The 27,750-nt window shown below is 44.0% G+C and overlaps 2 protein-coding genes across 11 annotated transcripts in view; both read right to left on the minus strand.

The window, feature by feature from the left end:
• Positions 1–16,283, minus strand: part of ITGA2B (integrin subunit alpha 2b) — a 58,859-nt gene extending 42,576 nt beyond the window's left edge. The window contains exons 1-8 of the mRNA XM_073004134.2: positions 14,772–16,283; positions 13,602–13,732; positions 13,008–13,105; positions 7,999–8,164; positions 4,759–4,808; positions 4,406–4,451; positions 1,758–1,886; positions 588–635 (exon numbers count right to left, since the gene is read on the minus strand). Of these exons, the coding sequence (XP_072860235.2) occupies positions 588–635; positions 1,758–1,886; positions 4,406–4,451; positions 4,759–4,808; positions 7,999–8,164; positions 13,008–13,105; positions 13,602–13,732; positions 14,772–14,956 (853 nt within the window). The 5' untranslated portion in view covers positions 14,957–16,283. The remainder of the gene's footprint in view (positions 1–587; positions 636–1,757; positions 1,887–4,405; positions 4,452–4,758; positions 4,809–7,998; positions 8,165–13,007; positions 13,106–13,601; positions 13,733–14,771) is intronic.
• Positions 16,284–21,750: 5,467 nt separating this feature from the next.
• The window catches only part of GPATCH8 (G-patch domain containing 8), a 103,839-nt gene continuing 97,839 nt past the window's right edge, over positions 21,751–27,750 (minus strand). For all 10 annotated transcript variants that reach the window (XM_020798043.3, XM_078377790.1, XM_078377794.1 and 7 more), the window contains one exon: positions 21,751–27,715. In XM_020798043.3, the coding sequence (XP_020653702.3) occupies positions 23,896–27,715 (3,820 nt within the window). In that variant the 3' untranslated portion in view covers positions 21,751–23,895. The remainder of the gene's footprint in view (positions 27,716–27,750) is intronic.

Genomic DNA, 27,750 nt, shown 5'->3' on the forward strand with positions numbered 1-27,750 from the left:
TGGATTCAATCTTACGACTGCTTGGTCTTCTGACCCTGCAGCACAGGCTTCTGCAGTTTAGCCCACAGCGCCACCACGTCCCTAAAGTTGATCTTACTAAATAGCAAAATGTGTGTGTTCTGTGCTGTCAACTCAGAACCAACTTATAGTGACCATAAGAGTGTTCTCAAAATAAGTGAGACATGGTTTTTACCAGTGCCGCTCCCCCAGCGAGTTTCCATGGCTGAGCTGGGATTCAAACCCTTTTTTCTCCAGAGCCCTCGCCTGTCACTCTATCTACTACACTACACTGGGAAATAAAGAAGACTGCTATTGTTGTTTAGTCGTTAAGTCGTGTCCTACTCTTTGTGACCCCATGGACCAGAGCATGCCAGGCCCTCCTGTCTTCCACTGCCTCTCGGAGTTGGGTCGAAGCCTGCTATAGTACAGTCTTCTATAGAGTCTATCAAGTCTATATAAGACTGTACTATAGCATAAACAAGAACCTAGGAAACTCTTATTATACAAAATCAGGCCATTGGTTTGCCAAAATCCTACTGTCCCTCCTAGCAGAAAATGACCACCAGCAAAGTAGCTCGTTTCCTTACCTGGCGATTCAGGATCCTCGTTAAACTCTCCCAAAGCCACTGAATACCCTGCATGGGAGGAATAATGGGAGAGACTTAATGAAGGATGTCCTTGGATGAAATAAGCTTGAGGGCCAGATTCTGCTGTACATCTGTCCACTTCATCCTGCCTGTGCTTCTCTACGTTCCTTTCTACAAAATCCCCATAGGTCACTTTCTCCCACTCCCACTGTGCTGATACAGTATGTTTCTGTACTTCAACCAATCCCTGTTGGTCGCACATCTAATGCAAGGCTGTATGTCATCTGTCCCCCACACTGACAACCTCCTAATTTCTTATGTAATCCCCATAATAAAACTGGTGCACCCATTCCTTGAGATGTCTGATTCAGCTACAGTGATGCATCCCTTACCATCCCTCTTGGATTACGGTAACATGCGCTACGTGGGGCTGCCTTTGAAGGTGGTTCAGAAAACCTTCAGCTGGTCCAAAATGCAGCAGTCAGACTGCTGACTGGGGCCAGTTAGAGAGAACATATAACGCCCCTGGTACAAGAACTGCACTGGCTACCAGTCCATTTCCAGGCCCAATTCAAAGTGCTGGCCATTACCTATACAGCCCTATACAGCCTGGTTCCAGGCTACCTGAAGGACCACCTCTCTCCATATAAGCCTTCTAGGTGCTTGAGATAGTCCAAGGAGGCCCTCCTCTTGATCCCATTGCCAGCGCAGGTCCAGTGGATGGAGATACGAGAGAGGCCTTCTCTGTCGCTGCTCCCAGGTCATGGAATGCCCTCCCTCCAGCCATCAGTTTGATCCCCCTCCCTTTTATCCTTCCTCTGACAGCGGATGACTCTGCTTTTCAGGTAGGCTTTTAGCAATCATGACTGAGTCCTTGAATGCCATTTTTTATTTAAGATCATTTTTACTGTTTTACATGTTTTTAAACATTTAAAGGTATTTTAATCTCTTTTCTAGTATGTGTGTTTTTTTAAAATGTATAGTTTACTGTGCTTTCAGCTGGGCCACCTTATCAGAAGAAAGGCAGCCTATAAATAAGACAATAAACAAACAACCGGAGGGCACCAAAGACCATCTCCCGAACTCATCTGAACTCTGCATGTGTGTGTCATCCTCCTCCTTCTGCCAATTTCCCCAAGGGTTTACATGAGGAAATGTCTGCCAACTAACCCCGATAGCTGTCGTAATTCCCGTCTATGTAATCACTCGTGAAATGGTGTTCGGTGATGCTCCACAACAAGCTAGGGCTGCGAGGAAAGCTGGCTTCGATGGCTGGTAAACTGACTGAATAGATCATACCTGGAAGAGAGACACGGTAGACATATCCATTCCTCACTGGCAGCATGGGTGGGAAGACACAGGAGAAGATGCCTCTGAGTTCTATTCCTCCCCCCACCTTCATCCCAACAGTAGGGTGGTTTCCAGCCTTGGGTCACCCAGGTATACCTGGACTGCAACTCCCAGAAGCCTTCCCCACTAGCTGTGCTGGCTGGAGTTTCTTGGAGTTGCAGTCCAAGAACAGGTTGGGAACCACTGCAATCGTGAAAGCCAACAACAAAGATGTGCAGTGTAGTGGTGAGAGTGATGAGCGGATACTTGGGAGATCCAGATTCAACTCCCCACAGAGCCACAACAATTGCCGAGTGACCTCAGACCAATTTTTCTCTGCTTTTCTCACGGTGTTCTTGCTCTGAGGACCAAGGGTGGAGAAACAGAACCATGCCTGGTTCCCTCAAGAAAATATATGATATAAAATACAATTCATCACAAAATAACTAAACTGACAATGAGCTGCCTCTGAAAGGTACCACAGTGTCTGCCTGTCTCAATTGGCATAATAGTAGAAAATGCAGGCTAGCAAACAAGGCAGTCCTGCAGCTAGAACTATTGAGTTGGAATGGCCTGAGACCTAGTTTGACATACTATCCACTACACCAAATAAAAGGTAGGTGAAGGACAATACAATACTTGTGAATATATTTTTGAAAGATTCCAGTGGGCACATTTCAATTTTTTAGGGAGGCCAGGGAAGGGCTTCCAGAGGAAGGGCTGTCACTGGAAGGGCTGCCCAGATGACCATCCTCTTGGAGTGTGTATGTAAAAATGTATGTATGTAAAAATATATGTATTTTTTAATTAAATAACTTGATTACAAAAATAACAAGTAGGAAGCTATTCTTGATTTTCAACTTAAATCTAAATTCCTGTAACGTAAGCCCATTATTACCTGTCCTGCACTCTAGGATGATTAAGAACAGATCCCGGCCCTTCTCCATATGACAATCTTTTAAGTATTTGAAAAATGCTATCCTATCTCCCCTCAGCCTTCTTTTCTCAAGGTTAAACATGCTCAGTTATTTCAGTCTTTCCTTATAGGGCTTGGTTTCCAGTCCCCTGATCATCCTTGTTACCCTTCTCTAAAATTGTTCCAGTTTGTCAGCATCCTTCTTTAAGTTCAGAACCTAACTACTGCCAAATAGAAGGGAACTAGTACTTCACAGTATTTGGAGACTATACCGGTAATTCTGTTAACGCAGCCTAAAACAGCACCTGTCTTTTTTGCAGCCACATTGTACTGTTGGCTACACTCTGCTTTTGTTTCCTCTGAAACCAAGAATTCAAATAGAACATGGTCAATGTATTCGCGAAGGCTTTCATGGCCGGGATCTAATGGTTGTTGTGGATTTTTCGGACTCTTTGGCCGTGTTCTGAAGGTTGTTCTTCCTAACGTTTCACCAGTCTCTGTGGCCGGCATCTTCAGAGGACAGCACTCTGTGCTCTGGTGTAGTTGGCTAGTTTTTCAAAGGTTTCACCTGTATGTTCTCCTTGATTGGGTAGTGGGTAGTAAACTGCAATTATCACGTTCCATTTGTTTTTTGCCCTAATTATATTAATCCAAATGCTCTCAATGGGACAAACAAACTCATCCTCCTGTATTTCTGTGTAGGATGTAATATTTCCCAGCAACTGGCACTCAGAGACATATTATTTCTGTTCATAGAGATTATTTAAAATATTTTAAGCCAACTTTCATGGTGCACTGCTCTCGTATAGCAGTCAACTAGCGTACAAAATACTGTAGATGAAAATGCAATTGTGATTGAACAGAGAAAGACAGAGTCATAGTAGCACAATACAGGGGCCACAGGAAGGAAATTTACAAATACAGAAAATGGTTGTTGTGGGTTTTTCGGGCTCTTTGGCCGTGTTCTGAAGGTTGTTTGCTGTCCTCTGAAGATGCCGGCTACAGAGACTAGCGAAACGTTAGGAAGAACAACCTTCAGAACACGGCCAAAGAGCCCGAAAAACCCACAACAACCATTAGATCCTAGCTGTGAAAGCCTTGCGAATACATTAAATACAGAAAACGCTGTGTATAACCATACAATCATTTGCTTTCTAAGTTCCCACTCATGTGTTTCCTTAACAATTGTTTTCTCACTACTTTCATTGCAAATGGATATATATCCTCTTTGGGGGAAAGTGATTGGAACAGCATAGTGTGTTCTGAACATGGTTGTGCTCTTGTGCCCACAGCTTACAAAGACAAATCAAAAATAAAGTGTGCTGTTCAAATACTGCCCCATAGTGCTTAAAGCACTCTCTGGGTGGTTTACAGTTCAATTGCACAGGTTGCACATTGCCCCCAGTGAGCTGGGTAGCAATTTCACTGACCATGGAAGAATTAAAGGCTGAGTCAACCTTGAGCCCTCTACGTGAGCCCACTGGGATCAAATTCAAGTCATGGGCAGAGTCTTGACTTCAGTACTGCACTTTAACCACTGTGAGATAAGGCTCCCTATATACAAGGGACTTACCTCCAAAATAATATCCACCAGGTGCCCCAACCAACAGTCTCCCGGTCTGTGGATGGAAGAGATGAGATGAAAGCAGACAACACTGCTGGAAAACCACATTCTCAGAAGCCACATTCTCTAGATCTCACATGAGCAGTTACTCCCACGAAGGGTCAGGAGAAGTGATATGCCAGTTTCACACTCAGTTCTCCAAAATTAGATAGTTAGGTAACTGTCTCTTTATCTGTACTGTGTCTGTGCATTCCCTCTGAATCAGAACTAGGAAATATCTTTTGGACTACACCTCTCAAAATCCATATGCCCCAAGTCATATTTGCTATTTGCCGTTCCCTCTCCTCCACAACAAAACTCACTTCAGAGATGACTGTGCTGAATCCAAGTTCACAGTAGCGCTTGTCATTCCCTGAATTAAAGAAAAAGAAACAAGAAAGCATCTTTATTAATTATTTGCATCTGGGGAGTTTTACTACATGTTAGCACAGTCTTACATAACATCTGTGCATCCTTGAAACTTTAATAATCCAATGTGCATACCTATTGGGTAGTAAATCAACGAGACTAACTTTAGTGGATATAGCAGAGCAAGCTAACCTATGGATCGTCTATGTAAGGGGTGGGAGAACCTCTAGCCCTGGATCCCAATCTGGCCCTTCTGGTGGGCCCACTGAATCAATGGTGAGTCAACTCCTCCATAAGTTCACATAGGTAAGAGTTCTCCTTGACATTTAGTCCAGTTGTGTCCAACTCTAGGGGGCGGTGCTCATCCCCGTCTCCAAGCCGTAGAGCCAGCGTTTGTCCATAGAAAGTTTCCATGGTCACGTGGACAGCGCAATAAGACACGGAACACTGTTACCTTGCCACTGAGGTGGTACCTATTTATCTACTCACATTTTTACATGCTTTCGAACTGATAGGTTCACAGGAGCTGGGACAAGCGACGGGAGCTCACTCCGTTGTGTGGATTCGATCTAACAACTGCTTGGTCTTCTGACCTTGCAGCCCAGAGGCTTCTGCTGTTTAACCTGCAGTGCCACCATGTCCCGGGTAGGTTCACATAGACCTATTCTAATTGTGACTGGCTAACTTATATGTATAAATGGAAATTGGAAAGATCATTGTGGCATCCACCCAGGTTATGAATATTCATATGCTATCTACATAGACCAATGGGACAGCTGGAGGGGCGGAGTCATGAGATATAAGAGACTCAACAGGAGGAGGGAGAGTTTCAGATAGGGAGTCAGTCAGGGAGTTTTGGGAGGGTGGTGGTTGAGAATGCGTGAAGGAGGATGTTTGTTAAGAGTTAACAACATTGCTTGAAGTATCTACATCTCTAACAATAAATAGTTTCTAATTGGTTCTTTTAAAATGACACATTGCCTGGACCTCTATTATTAATATTAAACAATGATGTAATCAACTGGCAGCAGCTGAAAGATACGTAGCGTGAGCTCTTAGTTTGGTGAAAGAAGCAGGGGCCACGTGGGGATTGTGACAATCATCTACAGTGGTGCCCCGCATAGCGACGTTAATCCATTCCGGATTAATCGTCGTTATGAGGAAACATCACTATACGGAATGGAAAAAGCCATAGGCTCCTAAACTCACCGTTAAGTGAAGTTCCTCCATAGCGCCGCCATTATCGCGCCCTCGGTAAGTGAGGGCAGGGTGTGAAAATGGTTGTGGTGGCCATTTTGTGCACGCGGTGGCCATTTTGGAACCGCCAATCAGCTGCTGAAAAAAACATCGCAATGCGAAGCTCAGTAAGCGAAACGCTTACCGATCATCGCAATGCGATGTTTTGACCATTAAAAAATCGCAATGCGATTGCATTAGCAATCTCAAAAAAGAGATCGCTATGCGGATTTGTCGTTAAACGGTGCACTCGTTAAGTGAGGCACCACTGTATATAGAAAACCACCTTACAGAGGAAGACTGCAACTGCCTCCATGGCTGCTAAGTCTGCCCACTGGGCACTGTTTACTGACAAATTCAAGACCACTGCCTTGCCTTTTTATGGTTCTTTGTCTTTAAAGACAGACTCTAGGAGGGGCAGCCTTCAAAAAAAGAAATAAGTACAAGCAGCCCTTCAGCTAAGGGATTGTCATAAGTAAAGGAGTGCCTATGGCCATCCCAGTAACAAGGATGCATGGAGGAGGTATTTTTCTAGGATTTCAGAACCTGATAAGGAGACCTGACTCCCCCCCCCCCGAATCCTGCAGAGATTGATATAGACCTCCCAAGCAAAGAACAAATTGTAGGTAGGATCTGTCAAAGCTGACATTAAAGGGGTACCCCAGAATGAAACCACACAACCAGTGATGAGCTTTTCCAAGCTCATTTGGGTATCTCATTATAAAATTTCCTTTTGTTGCTATAATTCCAGGCAATTCCAGAACTTGTTGATTCTGTACAAGTTCTATTAATGTACATAATTTCTAGGTTCCATATGAAAAACATAAAATCCCAAAAATATCAAAGACAGTGTAACCATTATGTGGGAAAACATATAGGCACATATACTTTAATCAAAAAGACATATAATTATGTAGAAAACTGTAGGCTTATTTAAATTACATTCTTGCAACTTGTAAGTATTGCAGGTGTTGAAATTTAGATTATATAGGCAAAATTTAAGCCATGTTTAAATCAAAAATAGGAAAGCATTAAAACACAGAAGCTCATAGCCTACAAAGGCAGAGAATATATCTCTATAGTATTTCATTTAAAAATAAAAATAAAAAAACAGTATAACTCCAAAAGCTTTAAAATCTTTCTCAAAAATACATGAAAAAAACATCAGGGTTCTTATAATAAGAAAGTACAAAATGAAAAGGATTATTTAGCTCTAAGCATGAAGTTAATACACAGAAACATATGTTTTCACTGAGCCTTAGCAAGTTAGAATCTATAGCTCTGTTATGTCCGTAATCTGGTGCAGAGTTGTTGTCTCTGTGCCTCTCTTCCTTTCTTCAGCTGGAAATGTTTCCAAATTCCCACTGGATGTGCATGTTTGTGCGTGTGAGGGGAGACAGCATAATTATGTAGCTTATCAATTTGTTGGTTTATTAAGATTTTTTAATTTTTTTTTTACTGCTGCTGCTGCTGCTGCTGCTAGTTCTATGCTAATGCTTGGGTTTCATCCAAAGGGAACAGGCAGTTTTCTGCAACCTGTTCCCACTGATGTCCAATTGCTGTCCCTATTTCTGATTTTTTTGGACAAATGTGCACAGGGAAACATCAACAGTTTTTTCCCGAGCAAGTTCAGAAGATGGCAGATTTGGGATGTCACAGAAAGACAGCAAATTGTGTTATGCAACTTGTGGTTTTGATATGATCACTAACCAGGATAGAGAGAGGGGCCTGCACAATATTCTGACTCATGAACCAAATAACTTGACTGGCTTTGGGTATTACGCACTTTGACTGGAGTAGGGTTAGGGTTATTTGCTATTCTTAACTTCATGTCTTGGGCTGGTTTTGCCAAAATGTAATTTCTTCAGTTTATTTCAGGCAAAGATTTTAAGTATGGTTTCTCTGTACCATTCATTTTCACCATTCTCCCTTCCTCACCACACACATACTATACTCACTATAATAGGCAAACTTGTAGAGAGAGTGCATTTTACTATCACGGCATGGTGCATACTCAGAGATGCTTTGCAGGCCTTTGGTAGCCAAGAAACAGCTGCCCACCGGTGTCTTTGTGGCTTGCTCATTATCATCAATGGCATTCCAGTGTTGCAAAGGAGCACAGGCCTGGAAGGGTGAAATAATGCGAGGAAAAGAACTGTATCACTGGGCAGAAGCAGGCAATATTACCACTTTGTGTTTAGAAAGCATTCAAACATTGTACCTCCACAGATGCATTCCTCAGAAACACACAATCAACATGCAAATGGAACTTGCTGTTTATTTCTCAGTGGCCAATCAGCAAATAAAAGTAAGTTAATCTGAAACCTGTGGAACTTGAAACCTCACTGGACAAAAGTAAACTCTACTTCTTAAAACAGCTTTGCTTCTAACTGCAAAGCTGCTGTCTCATCTGTTTTTGCCCATTAAGAACTGCATAACCTCTGGGAAATACAGCATATATAGAACGTGTGTTCTGTGTCGTCAAGTTGGAACTGACTTATAGGAACCCTAATAGGGCTTTCAAGGTAAGTGTCTGGAAGTTGAGTGATGGTAACTGGACTTCCTTCTTGTTAGGATGAAACATTTTGCTACTATCCAAGTAGCTTCTTCAGTCTGAGGAGAGCTGGTAGGAGACCCTTGATGTATTCTCCATGTTGGTTTCACTGCCCCCTGGTATCAATATGATCATTAGGTGGTCAGAGGACGGGGTGTGTGGGTGGGTGAAAATCCCACTTCTGCAGTTCTTCTCCACCCATTGTCATAGGTTGTGAACAGTCATTAACAGTGGTCTTTCTGGTGGGTGTGGTCCTGATCTTTCTGGGGATGGATGAAAGGGCAGCATAATAAAAAGGGAAACAGATTATATCTAAAGCCTCCATCCCTGTTGAGTGACAGATTTTCTATACGCACATGTATGGCCTCCCTGACCCCTTTCTCAAAGCACCTATCTTCTCAGTCCAAAATAAGTACATCTTGGTCATAAAATGAGTGTCCTTTGTCCTTCAGATGAAGGAACACTGCTGATTGTGGTCCCAAGTTGTTGCCCCTCCTGTGCTGGGTCATTCTCCTATATAGTGGCTGTTTGGCTTCTCCAGTGTAGAGTGCTGATTACTCCTCTTTGCATCGGAACACATTTACTATATTGCTCCTCTTGTGTTTTGGTGTCCGGTCTTTTGGGTGGACAAGTCTCTGCCTTAGTGTGTTTGTGGGTTTGAACTGCACGCGTATGTGGTGTTTACCAAAAATCCTTTTGAGCTTTTCAGATACACACGCCATGTAAGGAATGCCCAGGGTCTTCTATTGGCTCTGAGTCTCAGACTGTTCCATTGTCCTGTTGGGTCAGGACAATGCCTTGTTAAAGGCCCATTTTGGATATCCACAGGCCTTAAGGGCTGTCTTCAGATGCCTGTCTTCCTTCTTGGCTTCTGTGGAGGTGGGGATGTTTCTTGTTCTGTGGTTTAGCATCTTGATGACCCCTAGTTTGTGTTGCAATGAGTGATGAGAGTCATACCACATGTATTCATCAGTGTGTGTAGGTTTTCTGTACATTTCTATTCCTAAGCTGCCATTGGATACTATGATGACTGCACAGTCCAGGAAAGCCAGCCGGTTGTCTTTGATGTCTTCCCTGGTGAACTTGATGTTTGGGTCCACCACGTTTATGTGGTCTGTGAAGGCCTGTGCTTCCTGAATCTTGATCCTCACCCAGGTGTTGTCCACATACCTGAACCAATGGTTTGGAGTTGTCCCCTGGAAGGTGTTTAGTGCCTTCTTTTCAACTTCTTCCATATATGTGTTGGCAACAATGGGCAACTCATGGCACAGCCATGTTTCTGTCTGTAAAAATCACCTGGGTAGGTGAAGTAAGTGGTGCTCAGACGTTTCAACCTAATAAGAAAGAAGTCCAGTTGCCAGGACTGAACTTCCAGATAACCTCACCTGAATGAATGAGAATCTTCACAGATATATTTAAGGAGTGGTTTTACCAGTTCCACTCCCCCAGTCAGTTTCAATGGCTGAGCAAGGTCTCCAACCCTGTTCTCCAGAGTCCTGGTCTGTTACTCTATCCACTACACCACACCGAGAACCATATATAGAATGGGTATTGGGCTGGACTTGATGATCCATGGGGTCCCTTCCAGCTCTGCAGTTCCAAGATTATGATGATGATGATGATGATGATGATGATGATGATGATGATGATGATGATGATGATGATGATGATGATGATGGTGGTGGTGGTGGTGGTGGTGATGATGATGATGATGATGATGATGATGATGCATGGCTCTAAGGATGATGGGCTAAAATATTTACCATCCCTCACCGTTGGCTCACTGCTGGCCAGATCTGACACAAGCTGGAGCCCAACAGCTGAAGAATCATGCATAACTCTTCTCCAGTACAAATGATTGTACAAACCACTGACATCAGCAAAGCGATAGAAAAATAAATATTTTGAAGGTGAAAAAAATATATATAATATTCACAAATCTCTGAATGCTTGTATGCCAACGATCTAGTTTGGGAACATCCTACACACTCTCCCTTTTTTCTGGGGGGGGGAAGCTTGTTTTTAATGGGGACTCAAGACTTGATATCCAAAACTCGGGCTTGGACCCAAGGACTTGCCAACATCCCTGCTCATGCACTTGCTATCTGCTTTGGAAATCAGCTGTCTTTCATAGCAATTATTGTGGAGGTTTTGTGACCTCACATGCTGCTTTTGCCTGGGAGGGGCTTTTCTGGGCTGGGGTAACTGTCAATCACTAACAGCACTAACCAATCGTTCGTTTCCTGCCTTTGGATCCCACTGACAAAATGAAGTGCTCTTGTATTGCGTTCTTTTTTTGCCAAGGAAACGTGCTTTCTGGTTGGAAAGCAATGTAAAATAATGTTCCACAAGAGGGTTGTTTGTTTTGACATGCGTGTGTGTCCCTGATTTATTTCAGTTGATTCAGCATAGCTAAACACCTCTGTCACTGCAAACTGCTTCTTTGAATAATCAGCAGAGGTGGTGGGAGAGGTGGCAGAAGCAGCAACACCCATGGGAAGTGGGGAAGGAAGGACAGGCAGGTGCAGGGATCCTGAGAGGAAAGGGAGGACACAGCCTGCTCAGTGCAAGGTTGGAGGAACAAAGAGCTATCTTTGTGTGTGTGTGTGTGGGGGGGGAGATCAGAGTCACAGATCCTCATAGAGCCACATTATTTTTATGTAGGATCATGTTATCTGTTTACTGTAAGTAAATGAAACCTTTTATTCTTTCTCCTAATAATGTCTCAAAGTGAGTTACTGAGACTGCAAGTGCCAGTAAAAAGGAATGGATTAATTTGGGAAACTTGAGGCTGTTCTGCTCTGTGAATCCCTCCCTGCATTTCTGCTATGCAGCTGGAAGAATTTACCCAAAATTTAAAATTCTGAAACAATTATTTTAAAAAAATGGTGGGGAAATACCTTGAACCCTTTAAAGAATGATAGTCTGTGATGAATTTTGTTTTTGTTTTTAAGCAGATATATACTATAATTTAAAGCAGGCTTGTCCAACCCACGGCCCGAGGGCCGCATGCAGCCCAGGTCAGCTCTTAATGTGGCCCAGTACAATTTTTTATTTTTAAAGAAATTCCAAAGTTTCAAGTTACACTGCTGGTGCTTGTGGCCGGAATGTGGCCGGGGCACATCACAATGGTGTGGGGGGAGAGGGAAGGAAGGAAGGAGCAGGAGGGGAGGGGACGGGTGGCTGCGTGACTGCATTGCGCCATCCCCATCAATAGGTGGACCCCCTCCCAGCCCCATAAAGCTGCCGGAGTCGAAGCTGGCAGCCTCTGCTGTCTGAGATCACAGCTGCCGGTAAGCGCGCTTGGAGCGGGGCTGTGGAGGACGGCTAGGGCTGCCCCCCCCCATGTGGCCCAAACCAAATGTATGTGCGGCCAAAACCAAATTTTCATCTTCTAATACGGCCCAGGGAAGGTGAAAGGTTGGAGAGCCCTGATTTAAAGCTTCTGATCTGACCCCTTCTCGGCAAAAGCTGATCTCACTACTGATCTGCTTTGGAAATCCACTGTTTCAACTCTTCATAAACCTGCGAGAAAACCCTATAAAGGATGATATTCCTTTTTGGGTTTCTGTTAATTTCTTTATGGAATAACGCCAACACTGAAAACAAGAAGCACTTGCACCTAAGCTCTGCCACGGTGTAATGCAGTGCACTGCAGAATACAGCACAGCACCTATGGGTCTTTTAAAAGACATTTAAAAACTGGAAAGCCGTGGTTTGCTGCCAGTCTTTGTTATTGTTAGCATCTATTTAAGCCTTGCATCAACTGAAAATACCAGTATAATGTGCACAATTGAGCACCTATAGAGAAACAAATGCTCTGTTTGGATGCATCCTAGAGCTCTCTCTTCACAAAACCAAGACTCTTATGTCCTTAAATCACTTAGTCCACGGGTGGTTGCTTCTCTTTTGAAATCATCATGGTACAGCGGACCCTCGACTTACAGATGGCTTGACTTACAGACTTTTCGAGTTACAGACTTCTCTGGCCTCAAAATTTAGATTCGACTTGCAACCGGCGAATCGACTTACAGATCAGAGAAAAACTCAAAATGGAACAAAAATAGAATAAAAACTGCCAGTTATGGGATTAATCGGTTTTCAATGCATTGTAGGTCAATGGAGATTCGACTTACAGACTTTTCGACTTGCAGCCACCGTTCCAATACGGATTAATTCCGTAAGTAGAGGGTCCACTGTAGTTTAACACCACTTGTTACATTTTACAGTGTAAATTTTAAAACTTGCTTTTACCGTTTATTGATAAGCCTGAGCATTAAAATGTTTCGGAAATCAAAATATCAAAACACAGAATTTTAGTCTTAGGTTCTCAAAACATCAGACCAAATGTGCCATTTGCCTCAAACGTTATCTCCTCTTCCACCTTTGGAGCCTTAACTTTCAGGTACCCACCACAATATTGTCTTTCCAGGTGCTCACAGATGCTCCAAACCACTGTTTGGACTTGAAGTTCTTCAGAGTAATGTGGCCACGTTGTTTGATCTCATCACCTGGCCAGGAGTGGTAAGACAAGCAGAATAAAATAAGAAAACAGAAACTCATCCCCCTCTCCTAATGCACCCCCTTCATCTGTGGGCTATACTTCAGTAGTTTGCTTTCAGTTGTATAGATACAGACAGGATGCTATTCCTGTATTCCTTCTCCCAATTACCCATCACGTTTTCGCCACTGCACATTTCTTCCAGTCGAGCTCTGACATACAGTCCACCCACCATCTTTAGAACACTTCTCTAGTGTTTCTGGCCTAGTCAAAATCAAACACCATTTGGTTACTGTATTCTGTTTGCAGACATCTCAACTTTGAATATGAGTCTCTGGAGGAACACCAGGTCATCATTTCCTAATTGCAAAGCTACCCCTCTAGCCTGTTTTTGCCCCTAGATATTGAAAAAGAGCCACTGAGGCTGACAGTAAGAGAGTGGCCTTAGCTGCCAGGGCTTAAGGCTTAGTATGTGTACAAAAAACAGCAACACAGGAATCACTCACCTTTGGCATCAAACACAATGGGGGTACAGCTACTGCCCCTGGCTGTCCAGGGGCACAAATAGACAGCGCCTGCCTCCATCACGCCAGGTTGTGAGGTGTTTGCCCGAGGAGCCCCCACAACCACATGCATGCTAGGGAGAAAGAACAGTAAGAACTGAGTCACTGACTACCCCCATCTCATTTTGTTGGCTGTAAGAGGCCCCAATATGGATGTGTGTCTGTTTTGGGCAAGGTGGGAAGGAGAGGGAGAATATCTGCCAGTTTAATACCAAGACAGTTCTGTAACTCCTTAACGCATTTTCCTGAAGAAAGAGAATGGGCTCTTCATTTAACATACAGTATCCCTGTCAGCATCTGTTACACCTAGAACAGATGTTTGACTCAAAACATGCAATCAGAATGCAACGTGCTATTATTTGTCTAAACTGCAGTTCAATATATTTAAAGTTAGCTACAGTCTGACATATAATTTTGAGTTTTCCTGCTTCAGAACATCTCCCAACTCTGTCAGAAGCCGCTGACATGCTGTAGTGGTATACTGGACCCAAGGATCACAGTGACCTTTGGTTTAGCAAACATGACAATATCAAAAGCCACCTCCTTTAGGCTTCTGCCTTTTGACTAAGTTTAACTGCAATCCTCACAACAGTTGGAGCTGCAGGAGGAATCATGAGATGGATTTCTCAGCAACTACATACTCTTCCAACTGTCACTGGAAGGACAGATCCTGAAGCTGAGTCTCCAATACTTTGGCCATCTCATGAGAAGAGAAGACTCCCTGGAAAAGACCCTGATGTTGGGAAAATGTGAAGGCAAGAGGAGAAGGGGATGTCAGAGGATGAGATGGTTGGACAGTGTCATCAAAGCCACCAACATGAATTTGACCAAACTCCAGGTGGCAGTGGAAGACAGGAGGGCCTGGCATGCTCTGGTCCATGGGGTCACGAAGAGTCGGACAGGACTTAACTAAACAACAACAACATGCTCTTATGATTTATCCTTGTTGCAATGGTAGATTGATCCAATTATGCCTAGAAAGTTTCATGGTTTTCTGGGGATTCGCACCCAGGTCTCCCAAGTCCTAGCCCACACACAATGCTGGCTTTCGTTCTTCATCCTTTCTAGGAATATATGCTGGTGTTGCATCATCTGCATCCGAAATGGTCTTACCTGCTTTTACTATCTTGGTAGAAATCCAAGGCAAAGCCAAAATAACTTCCATCAGCCCCAGTGTACACCGTGGGAGCATCTGCGTGTAAGTTGAAGTTCCATACTTCATGTGGGAGGTGCAGGAACTCCAGCACAAAAACCCAACAAGGGGCAAGCAAACCTAAGCAGCCTTCGTGCCCAGCCATCCTCTTCTGACACTTTCTTCCAGGACCTCTTCTCCTAACATATGCTCATCATGCTGATAATTTCTTCATTAACATCAGCTCTTCTACACCCACAGTAACCACAGTTGTGACACACTTCCTTGAGTTCCTCCCACCAAGCTAATTTCAGCTGAAAAAAAGTAATTTATCAGAAGTCACACATGAATTTCCTTTCAGGAACTCCTAGTTTATCAGAAGTCCTGCAGGAGTTGCCCATCAGCAGCCGCATGTCCCAGAGATATAGTTGTGATAAACTTGAATAATGGAAATGTCTAGCATTGCGACTGGACAGGATAAAGAATTTTTGCCAAGGCAATATGATTCAGGAGGCCTCCCATTTCACCCCACTGCCATTTCACCTACTAGTATGAATACATGAAAGCTGTGATCTATTAGGCACACAAAGATTTCTGCACACATCAGAATGGACCTTAAAGATTATGACTTTAAGGTCCTTTCCAAACTTGGAAGAGTCTATGATTCTGCCCACAGGGATCTTTGGTGCAATCAACAAGCACAGATAACTAAATGCAACCAAAAATAGGCAGCCCTCTCTCTAAAAGACGCTGTGCCTGTTATCAAATATTCCGTGGTTGGCCGCAGTCATACAACAGTACTACCGTATAGTAAAACATGTTGCTGGTTCTCAAGGGTCTTTTCTGCTTTAATATTACAGTCAGGAGTAGGGAGTCTTTAGCTCTTGAGATGCTTTGGGCTATACTATCATCCCATCCTGAAAACACTTGATCTTGTTATCTGGAAGCGGAGTCATGGCAGCTGGACTTCTTTCTTGTTAGGTAGAAATGTTTCACAAATCATCCAAGTAGCTTCTTCAGTCTGAAGACTCTGCTACTGCTTCAGATGCCATTTCTCCTAGTGGCCGTCCTTTCCCCCCAATTTCTGGGGGGTCCCAAACCAAGGGGTTTCAGTCAGTTTCAGGAGCTTTCCTGAAACCTGACTAGTCTCACCGTGATGAAGCCCCACCTCTTTTTTTTTTTTGGATCTTAAGGCCTGCCTAGTTTCTTGTTAGGACCTTAACTGAACACTGCATTGTGAGTACATTTTGACACACATAAACTTAACGTTACCTCCCTCACCCCATCTTTAACTTCACTTTTAATAGAAACAATATGTTTTCCTGATACAATAGTTACATATACTAAAGTCTGATTTGCATACAATTGCATAAACTAATTTATACAGAAAAAATAAAAATAAATCCTTTTAAAAATTTACATAGAATTTATGCTACATCTCAATTGAGTGGGGAAAATTGTGAGCTAGTGACTTGTGTGCCTGGGGATAAGCGAATTCAGGGTCCTAGTCTCCCTCCTAATTCTTTATCCTACGTGACTACCGTACGTGCATTTTCCCCCATTCTGTGCAAAAATAATCATATAATTATTTCAACATTGAAGAAAATAATATCTTTGTAAAAGACAATACATGGCCCTTTATGTCCTGGAATTTTTTTTTGCCTGCACTGTAATTCTGATACATATACTAGAACAGGGGTTTAAAACTCAATTTACCTGGGGGCCGCTGGAGGCAGAGTCTGGGTGAGGCTGGGCTGCATCAGATTTTCTGCCAAGTGGAGCAAGAGCCTGAGGAAGCTGTCCAGGAGTTTCCTTAGCCAACAGACAGGTGGGCCGGCTGGCAGGCTGCAGTTCTGGATGAAGGGTGCAAGAGGTGCTGTCTTGGGAGAGAGCTGGCGAGCGAGGCAAGGCTTTTTTTTTAACTCTTGACAGCAGAGGATGTGTGGGTGCTTTGGGGGGGGCAGGCAAGGCGAGGGCCACAAACTATCATCTGGGGGGCCGCAAATAGCCCCCGGGCCGCATATTTGAGACCCCTGTACTAGAAGATTATCTCTCACTCAGGTTTTTTTTTAAAGCAAGCTTTGTCCATATAGAGTAATTCCATTAATTATCTTTGCAGTTAGAAAGGGCTAAACTTTGGACTTGGAAAAGATGCATGTTTAATTCTGATCAATGCCAAATCACCACCCCACCCCACCCCCATGATATTAGTAGGGAACTCCAACATACAAACAGCCAGGGCATTGTAATTTAGTAAGTGAATAATATATGAGACTATTTCCAGCTCTCTTTCAGTTATCTCTGAATGGTCTGGGGTGATAAAATCTTCAAAAGGTATCACCTTCTTGGAACTGATGTTTTCAGGCTTTGAGAAATACGGTTGCACACAGTTAACAAACAGACAATCAGTATTAAACACTAGCAACACTCTTATTCTTTTATGAGAAACAGGTAATACTCAAAGAGTGTGCAGTCTCTCTGCTTTTGCTTCAGTGACCTCTCCACTTGAAATTCTTTCTGCAACTTCTTCTTGTAATGGAACAAAGCTCCATAGGTATTGCCTTGCAGACCCTAAACCCTGGAAATAAAATTCAATGGATTCCAAACAAACTTACTTTCAAAAACAAGACTGATTACCAGTGCTGAATGTAAATTAGAAACTCCCTTCAGCCTTAAATGTAGCTATATATCAACCCTAAACTCTCTAGCTGGCCTTAAGTGAACCATTTAGCTCCAATCTATGTATTTTTTTTTATTATATGGAACATATGGAACCAATATTTAATTCATATTAAATATAAACATTGGTATGCATTGTATTTTTGTTTTGCCCTATAAATAGGACATTCTTAACCTGGAGTGGCAACATGTTGCCCTGTATGTATAGTTCACTCAAGTATGTTTATGTGGCCCCCAACCCTCTCCCATCCCCATCTTCTGCTGGGAATTCTGTTTGAAGTGGATTCTGATCCTTAAAGGCCTTCAGAAATAATTTACATTCTAAATAGGTCACTTCCCTCCCTGCACCATTCAACACTCAAAAATACTATTTTTAAAAAAACTGGAAGTGACTTTCAGCCATTTCATTTCTTTTCATTTTGGACATTTCTGGCACTTTAGTTCAGCACCTGGGAAGCAGAAAAATAGCCCCGGAATCCACAAAAAATACTCACCCTGCTCTAACCACTGTGTCATGCAGGTTTTCTAGCTTATCCATAGGGTATTATTTTCAGCTTTGTTGAGGTGTATGAAGTATTGTTTCAAATAGTCCAAAGTACAACATATACTCACGTTTTTTGAAAAGCAGCATAATAATAATTATTATTATAACCTGGATCCACGGCTGGTGGTTAACTACCAACCAGTGGCGAACCTCCCTTATTTGGGCAAAGTGTTGGAGCAGGTTGTAGCCAGGCAACTTCAGGTGCTGCTGGATGAAATGGACTTTCTGGATCCATTTCAATTGGGTTTCAGGCCAGGTTTTGGTACAGAGACTGCCTTGGTCGCCCTGTACCTTTGTCGGGAGAGAGACGGGGGAGTGCGACCCTGTTGATGCTCCCGGACGTCTCAGCGGCTTTCGACACCATTGACCATGGTGTCTTTCTGGAGAGGCTGGCTGGATTGGGAGTTGGGGGGGCACCGCTTTACGGTGGTTCTGCTCCTTCCTGGCTGACCGTGTCCAGAGGGTGGTGCTGGGGGACAGTTGCTCTGCCCCATGGCATTTATGTCATGGGGTTCCTTAGGGGTCGATACTGTCCCCCATGCTGTTTAACATCTACATGAAACTGCTGGAAGAGGTCATCAGGAGGTTTGGGCTGAGGAGTCAGCAATATGCTGACAACACTCAGCTCTACCTCTCGTTTTTCCACCAATCCAGGTGAGGCGGTTTCTGTGCTGAACTCTTGTCTGGACCTGATAATGGAGTGGATGTGGGTTAATAAACTGAAACTCAATCCAGACAAGACAGAAATGCTGTTAGTGGGTGCTTTGGACCTGATAATGGAGTGAATGTGGGTTAATAAATTGAAACTCAATCCAGACAAGACAGAAATGCTGTTAGTGGGTGCTTTGCCAGACAGGCTGGAGGGCCATTTCCCTGCCCTGAATGGGGTTACACTCCCCCTAAGGGACAGAGTATGCAGCCTGGGGGTGCTCCTAGACCCTGTCTAACTCTGGAAGCCCCAGGTGGATTCGGTGGCCAGGGGCGCCTTCAGCTGTGGAAATTATACCAGCTATGGCCCTACCTGGATGAGTACAGTCTCATGACAGTTACACATGCACTGGTAACATCTTGTATAGATTACTGCAATGTACTCTATGTAGGGCTGCCTTTGAAGATGGTCCGGCAACTGCAACTGGTTCAGAATCCAGCTGCGCGGCTGGTGAGTGGTGGGGTCGCTAGGGGACACATCAAGCCAATTCTGTTTAAATTACATTGGCTCCCAGTTGCTGCCTGGGCCCAATTCAAAGTGCTTGTTTTGACATATAAAGCCCTAAACGGCTTGGGCCCTGGATACCTGGAGGACTGCCTCTTTCCATATGAACCTACCCAGCCCTTTTGAAAGAGCTGCCCCTCAAGGAGGTAAGAGGGGTGGCTTGTAGATAAAGGGCCTTTTTGGCAGCTGCCCCCAGACTATGGAACGCCCTCCTAATTGAGATTCGTCTGATGCCGATGACATTTCAGTGCCAGGTCAAAACCTTCCTATTCCAGAAGGCTATTAATTTAAATAATATCAACTGGGGGTCCTAATGGCAATTTTTAGAGTATATAATTCAATTGTATTTTAATTGTTTTCTTTTTGACTGTATTTTAATTGTTGTAAGCCTCCAGAGACCTTTGGGTAGTGCGGGCACCATATAAGTTAAACAGACAAACAAACAAACAAATAAAATATTGACTAAAATCCAGTAGTAAATCACAAATAAGATTAGGCCCATTGAACCAGTGGAACTTACTGAGGATTTGACTCACCAGTTAATTCAACGAGCTTATTCTACTTGTAACTTATAATAGGATTTCAGTCATTAAGTACTACAATATTAATAACTTGATGTTTTTAAAATAAAAATGTATCTGGGAAACCTCTGGTTCCTGCTACAGGTGGGAACGTATTTTGTGTATCTAAAACTAAAACATACAACAAAGAAATCAAGTCTCAAAATGGTATGGTAACAAAATAAATGGCTGAAAAATTATTCCGCATACTCTTGCAGCTTTTAGTTCACACACAGCGGTATAGTCTTCATACGAGCCATGGGCAATTCTTTAATGCAGTTTTCAAACAGCAGGGCTCTCTCACTTTGCCTTATGAACAAGAGCCCATATGAAGATACAAAGAGCCTAGAGATAAGGCTGAGGCCATGTTTTTCATACCGCAGCACCTTCCCTAAACATAACTCCATTTATCCCCCACCAAAGTACTGAGTTGAATAGGCTAACATGAAAGGCTGGGTGAAATCTCACTTCCACCAGAGTAATAATAATAATAATAATAATAAACAAATCCTGCCTCAAATGGGCCTCTTATCAGCATAACACAGTTGCTTCTTCCTTGGGCACAGCGGAAACCAGCGGGGGCTTTATCAGAAAGCATAGGCAAAGCAAGAGTGGGAAAGGGGGACTGCTGGAAGGAATGGAAGCTGGCGACTTGGCATGGCAGAGTCACTTCTTCAACTCATTTTCACTTTAACCCACTTGTGTTGCCTCAGTCAGCCTGGGATCGGCTGGTTTCTTAACATGTAACTCTCCCTCATGTATGCGCTTCTGGGATTAACAGCCATCATGACAACCATCACTTATTTCTCTTTTATAATATCAAACCCACATTTGGAATTTTTCCATGCTCAATTTAAAGCACTGGTATTGACTTTTGAACTCCTTCACAACTCCGGAGTACAACACCATACTATAGCATTGTCTGCTAATGTTGCCTGTCAACACACCAATCTGCTTTCTCACTGACTGAAGTAGTCTTTATGACCTCTTCCAGGTCTAGACCTAACAGTAACAATGAGGCTGTTGCCTTGAATGGCAGATACTGTGCAGTTACACTGGCAAGCCCTCCCCTCCCATTTTCCCATAGCCACTCAAATCAGTTCTATCCTCCTTAACCAGTGCCCATAGAATTTGGAGGGAAGCACTGCCATCTTCACCTCAGGCACCTAATGAATACACGGCAAGTGACAGTGAGGGAAAAGAGCTTCTTCTTGACAGGGTAGAATATTCTCCCTGGCGAAGCTATCAACCTCTGTTCAGGGAGAAAGCCAGTACATAAATCAAATAAATAAGCAAGTAGGCTGGTATGGTATCTATTCTGATTGTATTCTGGTGACATGGAAAATACTCCCCCCCCCGAAACATGTTTGATGTTTTATTATTTCATAAATTATCGCTGATCATTTTTAGTATAATTTTTTTTGGAATTTGTATTAACTGTGGTTAATGTATAAATAAATGGGGTTATGAAGACAGACTGTGTAAATAACTATTAGGACATTGTTCACAATGAGTAATGGTGTGGGAGCATGGATTTGTATTGTTTCTTAATTCATGTCTTGCTCTCATTACTATTTCCGCTGGCATGTACACAACCACTTTAATGTCAAAGATTGAGGTAAATCATTTCATGCACAAGAATCATGAGAATGCATGAGAACAAAGTTCTAGAATCTCAACCATGTGAATTTTCTGTTTTTTTCAAGAAGCTAATTGTCTATTTGAAAGAAGGAATGGAATTGTATCAAAATCTGTGATGAGATGAAGACAGGAGAGGATAGGTTTCCCAACATAATAAATAGTATAAGAGCAGGAATGATGAAAAAGAATAAAAGGCACAGGAGACTTAGATAAAATAAACAAACAGGAGCTATGAAAAGGAAGGCAGATGTGAAGCATGGTAATAAAAGGACTAGCAACTTGAATCTTGCTTGTATGAAAGCAAGTACACACACACATACACATTCCCCCAAATTACTAGTTTATTAGAAAGTTTATTTTCTTCATTTTTACAGCATGTATATATATTTATATATATACTTTTATGTGACAAAGTTAAATATAGCCTGCTGATACTGAAGTAATAGTGTGTTCTCTTTGTTGTAAGCACTCTTGTGGAAGTCCAGTCTCCTCTTGTGCCCTCACTGGGGTGCTGTATCTTCTTCAGTTTGAATCTCAAGGAAATGAAGCACTGAGAAATTAATACTGTTACTTGTTGAATATCTACAGCAACTAGAACCGTCCCTTTGTCAGAGCAGCATTTTCCAGAGCTAGTCTCTTTCTAGAAAAATGCAAGGAAGCTTGGAGCAGTCTATGGCCTGGGAACCTCGGGACAGGAGGCAAAAGTGATTATTTTCACAATTTTGGGAGTGGAAACCGTATTCTCAGGACACAACCTGGCAACGCCCCTCTAGTACAGACACAGTTGGATTGCAAACAGCCATCATTCTGCAGGAAACCAGCCTACCTCTATATTCTTCATCCCACCAAAACAGAGATTTTAAGATTAACTGGAAGGATGCCTGTCCTTTTTTCAAATGCCCCACGGAGTGACAAAAGGGCGATTCATTTTCTTTCGAAATAGACATCATCTACATGAAGAGAACAGTTGTGAGGAAAGGGCAACCCATCAGGCTAGAAGAAAATCCCAAGAAAGAACAGGATTAAAAACAAAAACAAACCACTCAAACTTCTCCAAAACATAAAAAGCACACATACCTGAAAATAAAAAGGTGTGAAAGAAAAACATGTACACACCTAGCTAGGAACTGTGAATCCCAAGGGAAACTGCAAGGCTTTCCAGTGATCCTGCCTTTCCTACTGCCTGAAAATCAACTTCCCCCTCCACTAAACCAACTGAGTCCTCAAACGAGTAACATGTTTAACACCTGCAGTAAACATCTCGACTGCCATGCTAGCTCCCTTTTCTCAGAAATTACAAGAGATGTCATTACACAGGATGGAGTTCATCAGCTGTAATATAAAAAGGTTCAAGACCACTGCTCCTTGCTTATTCTAAATATTGTCACATTTTCTTCTGTAAAATGAAAAGTCTCTCTCTTTTTTTCACTTTAGTTATGGTACATAAAAATTTCACCAAAAAAAGAGCTCAAAATATACATGCTTGAAATAATCTTGTGCTCTAGCCACAACTAGAAGCTTTGAAACTTTGATGTGAGTTTCTTTCCAACTACATCAAAATGTATAGATAACCAAAGCCACCTGAACGAGCACCACTCAAAGAACAGGCTGTAGAAAGTGTTATTGCGGTATACTACCAATATGGAACATTTGTCAGAGAAGCTACAAAAAGCAGCATTGTACATGTACAGAGTTCAGTGCAATTTTTTAAAACTTACTTTTCCTTCGGAAATAAAAATCATAAGTTAAGAAGGAACCATCAAATATTACAGAGGAAAGAGTACAAGTCACAGAGTCATGTTCAGGATGTTCACAGGACTCCAGGACAATGTATTGCTTCAACAATTGATAAAAGGGATTGCCCTTTATTCTTTCAGTAGCATTGGGAAGAGCAGCCCAGCCAAGCTTTGCCTGATGATGGAAACTGGCCACTGCTTCCTGCCTGTGATGGCCAGCAATCTGTTGAATGGTGTTTCTTGAATGGAAACCAGAAGGGAAGGGGGGCAACAGAAGGATATACCAAAGGACTGACCAGCTCTTAGCTTTTTTTGTTCCATATAAGATCTATGCTGGACTCAAATCACTAATTTCATACTTTACAATGAACACAGATACTGAAGGCAAAATAATTCAGATTATTACTCACTTCAGTCTTCAGAGTGGAAATAAAAACATAAAAACATGAGCATCAGAAATTAAAAAGAGGGCACCCCCCCCATAGATGTGAACAAGCTGTCTCCCTGGATGAATGGGCCCTTGACAATCCTCACAAGCAGACCTCCAGTGACAACGCCTTCCCCTTTTCCAGACTGCTAGTCCTCCCCCTTCTTTGGCTGTTCTCTGGTTGTGTCAGCTGTGGCCTGTCAGACAGCAAGACAGACTGATACACATGCACAGACAGATACGCTCTGTCTTCTCTCTCTCTCTCTCCCTCCCCACCCCTAACAGAGGCTGCCTCTCTCACTTCTTCATGTGCCATGACTGGGGGGATGCTGCAAATCCTGGCCTGAGAAAATGGGATGCAAAAGAGGGTGGAGGTGTAATGCTGTTGCAGCAGCAGTGGCTGGTCGGGGTGCTAGAAGGGTTGGGTAGAGGGCAGCATGGGGGACAGGGTGAAAAGTGAAGGGTCCCGGATGGATGGCAGAGGCAGGAATAATATGGATGGGGTGGCTAGCCAGGAAAGTGGCAGGATGCCCTGGGATGATGGAGTGGGTTAAGTGGGACAAGGAGATGGGAGTCAAGTGTGGCTGGGGGATGTGATGTACTTGAGCAAGTGGTTGGGGATGAGGGTGAGGGTGGATTCCAATGGCAGCGGCAGCGGCTGCAGCATGGTGCTGTAGGATGGCATGCTGCACAGTGGTAATGGAGGTGGCTGCAGCAGCTGCAGGCTGCTGGATGTGGATGGGCTGCAGAGCAGGGGCTGCAGCTGGAGCCAGGGCTGCAGAGGCAGGAAATGCCTTGACTTGCTTGGCCAGGAGCTGCTGCTGAATGTGCTGTTGAGCTGCCTGCTGAAGCTTGCTGTATTTCTCCATCTCCTCTGGAGTGAAAGTGATGGGCTGACTCTCTAGTGGTGCCAGGGAAGAGTCCTCAGTACCCTCAGGCTCCCCACTGATGCTGGGTTCCCCACTCTGTGGGACATAGCCAGGGAAGTGCTCAACGTCTGGCACCAGGGGCACCATCCTGCCTTCCAGGGAAACTGGTGGATTCCCACTGTCAAGAGATTCTAAAGTTTCTTCACTGGGATCAGGTAGGAAGCTCTGTGTTACAACAAGATCACCTGATCCATAGTGTTCTGGGAGCGCTGGTGGCTCAAGAGGAACAGCAGTCATCTCTGGGGTTGCATCCTCCTGTTTTGGTTCACTTGGGAGGGTGTCCTCTGTTCCTGTCACCAAGGTCTCTTCTGCTTGAGGCTGACTCTCTGTGGCTGTCTCCCCGCCATCCTGTGTTGCTTCATCCTGCTCTGACAGCTCCAGCTCCTCACCTCTTTCTAATCCAGACTCTTCAGACTGCTTTATGCTGGGTTTTCGGACTGTGGGAAGCTTTCCGATTAATGGAAGGACAGGCTTGTTGCCCAATGAAGGAGGGAGCTTAGGGCCAAAATAGCCCTGTGGTGGATCCTTCAGCTTTATCCCAACTTTGTGAGGCCCTGCAGGGGAGTCTTCTGTGCTGCTGGGCTTTTTCTCTACCTTCCTGGACTGAATTTTTTCCAAGAGGAGCTTGGCTGTGGCAGAGTTCTTCTCCTCAGAATTACAGTTGCTCCCCATGCCGGAGCTGCCAGTACTTTGGGAGAGATTGCTGGTCCCTGTCCCCTCATCTCCTCTTGCTTCCTCCTTTCTCACAGGTCCTTCACCTTGTCTGGCTCTGAAGTAGTGAGGAGACTGTGAGCGATAGATTTTGGAACGGATGAAGTCACGCCGTCCAGATCTTCTCTCTCCAGGGCTTTCATGACCTCGGGATCCCTTCCTTGACAGAGACCTCTGAGAAAGACTTCTTGTGCTCCTGCTGCGCTCTCTGCTGTAGCTCCGGCTACGTTTCCAGCTGTGCCCTGTTCGGCTACGGCTCCTCCGCTTACTCCGGCTGTGGCTACAGCTACGGCTGCGTGTCCTGCCTCGACTTCTCGTCCTTGACCTTCCTCTGGTGTGAGTTCGACTCCGGCTTCGGCTCTGGGACCTGCTCCTGCTCAGGCTGTAGTCATCTTCAGAAGAAGAGTACTTGCGCCGTTTTGACCTGCGCTTGGAACTTGCATAGTCTGAATCATCCTCTGAGTCATGAGAGCGCTTGGTACGACTCCGTGATCGGTCACTGTAGTCACTATAACTGTCTTCTGAGTAGCTTCGCTGCCGGCTGTACCTGCTGTTGTCTGAGGAGGCATACGAACTTGTTGAGTACGACCTCTGAGATGATCTTCGAGAAGAATGCCTACGTCCTGATCGAGAGCGACTTCGTGAACAGTCACTGCCAGAGTCATAATCATCACTGTACTGAGATTTTGACTTCTGCCGGAAGTGCTTGTGGCAGGAGTCTTCATCACTCTCATAGCCACCACTGCTCTGTCGGCCTCTATGGCTGGGGTGAACAGAAGCTGATGTGGAAGACCGTCTCTTAGTGGCAGATGATGTTGGCTGCAGTTCTCCCTTTGTTTTTTTGCTGTTGTGATCTTGGGAGGAGGTGCCGCTCTCCTCCTTCTTGCTGCCACTGTCTTCCGTAGACAGAGATTTCCGCTGGGAGTCTTGGGAATACCACTTTCTTTTCTTGGAAAAACCAGAATCTTCAGTCCCTTGTGCTCGCTCACCTTCACTAGGGAAGGAAGGCTTGCTCTTTTTGTGTTTGTGTTTTTTCCGTTTCTTGGATTTATCTTCTGCAAGGTCACCCTCTCTGTTTTTCTCCTCTGTCTCTCCTTTACGCCGGCGTTTATGCTTGGTGGACTTCTTGTGCTTCTTCTTCTTTTTGTGTTTGTGGGATTTCCCCATTTTGCGGCTGACCTGACTGCCTTTACTGCCTTCTTCTGGACCTTCCCCCTTGGCAACACTCACAGGGTTGGATTCCTGCTTGCTGCATGCTGGGACAGACTTGTTTTCTGATGTTGAGGTGGAGTTGCCAGCTAGGTCCACCTCTTTGCTCTTGCTTGCACTGCTATCGTCAGTGGAGGTTTTCTCCTTTGAAATGCTGGTTGCCAATTTCTGTTTCTCTGCCCCTTTTGCTTTTGCATCTTTGTTACGAGAAAGTTTGAAGTCAAAATACAAGGGATTGCAGCTGTATGATACAGATGGCTCTGCTTTGGTGAAGAACAGCAGTTCTGAAGGCCACTGAAGGGTAGTGCTTTCATCCTTACTCAACACTGGGAAAAAGGGCCCTGTTAAATGCTTAGGCCCATCTGCAGTTTCTTTACTGGTTGATGGTGGCTGGGAAATCTCTTTAGTGACATCTGGCTCTACAGCATCACTTCCCTTGAGCTGTTTCGCCTCCTGTTTGTCCACTTCTTCTGGGGGGCCTTTGTCTTCTGTTTTGTTGCTTTTGCTAGCAGGACCCTGTTCTTTCTGCTGAGGAACAGATTCTGCCACTGCCACCTTTTCACCATTTTTGGTCACTTTGGGCTTGGGGGAATTGCTCCGTTTCCTTTCATGGGCTGCTTTTTTGTTCATAGCTTCTGCTTCTACCTGGTCTGTGGCCTTCATGAATAGCAGGAATTGGAAATTGGGTTTCACCTTGCAGTGGGCAGGTGGAATATAGTGGTAATATTCTGGTTCTAGTGCCACTGGACCATCATCTCGTTTCATCTTTTTCAGTTTTGACAGTGTGGTGTTTAGATTCCCCCCCTCCTTTTCATGTTGTTCTTCATCATCTCCTTTACTCTCAGGGCTGTTTGTACCTTCTGTCTCTCCAATCTTTCCCAAAGCTCCAGATTCTGAGTGGGCTCTCTCATCAGCTTTGACTTCATCATCAGGAGAACTGGACTCATCTACATGATCTTTGAAGACAGAGGCAATTGATTCAAGCTTCACAGGGGCCTTTTTGGCAAATGAGAAAGATACACCTATCTTGAGAGGGTTAACCCCTAAACTGACAGTCTGAGGTACTTGTACAAGATCTTGTCCAAGCCCAGAGTTGCTACTGCTTTGCCCACTGGCATAAGTTGTACCCTTGTCCACAACCATATTTGTAGCTTGCCCAGAAGCTGGTGAGATGGAGGAGGAACTAGTGGGAGCTGCCATGTCCATGTCTTCCTCTCCTCCTTCCTCATCTACAGCGACAGTAGTGGTTCTAAACATCGGCCCACTTCCTGGAGCACTGGAGGATGTGTTGGGGGGAAGGAAGAAAGAGAG

This window comes from Pogona vitticeps, chromosome 6, assembly GCF_051106095.1.
Source record: "Pogona vitticeps strain Pit_001003342236 chromosome 6, PviZW2.1, whole genome shotgun sequence".
In the NCBI taxonomy this organism is placed as follows: Eukaryota; Metazoa; Chordata; class Lepidosauria; order Squamata; family Agamidae; genus Pogona; species Pogona vitticeps.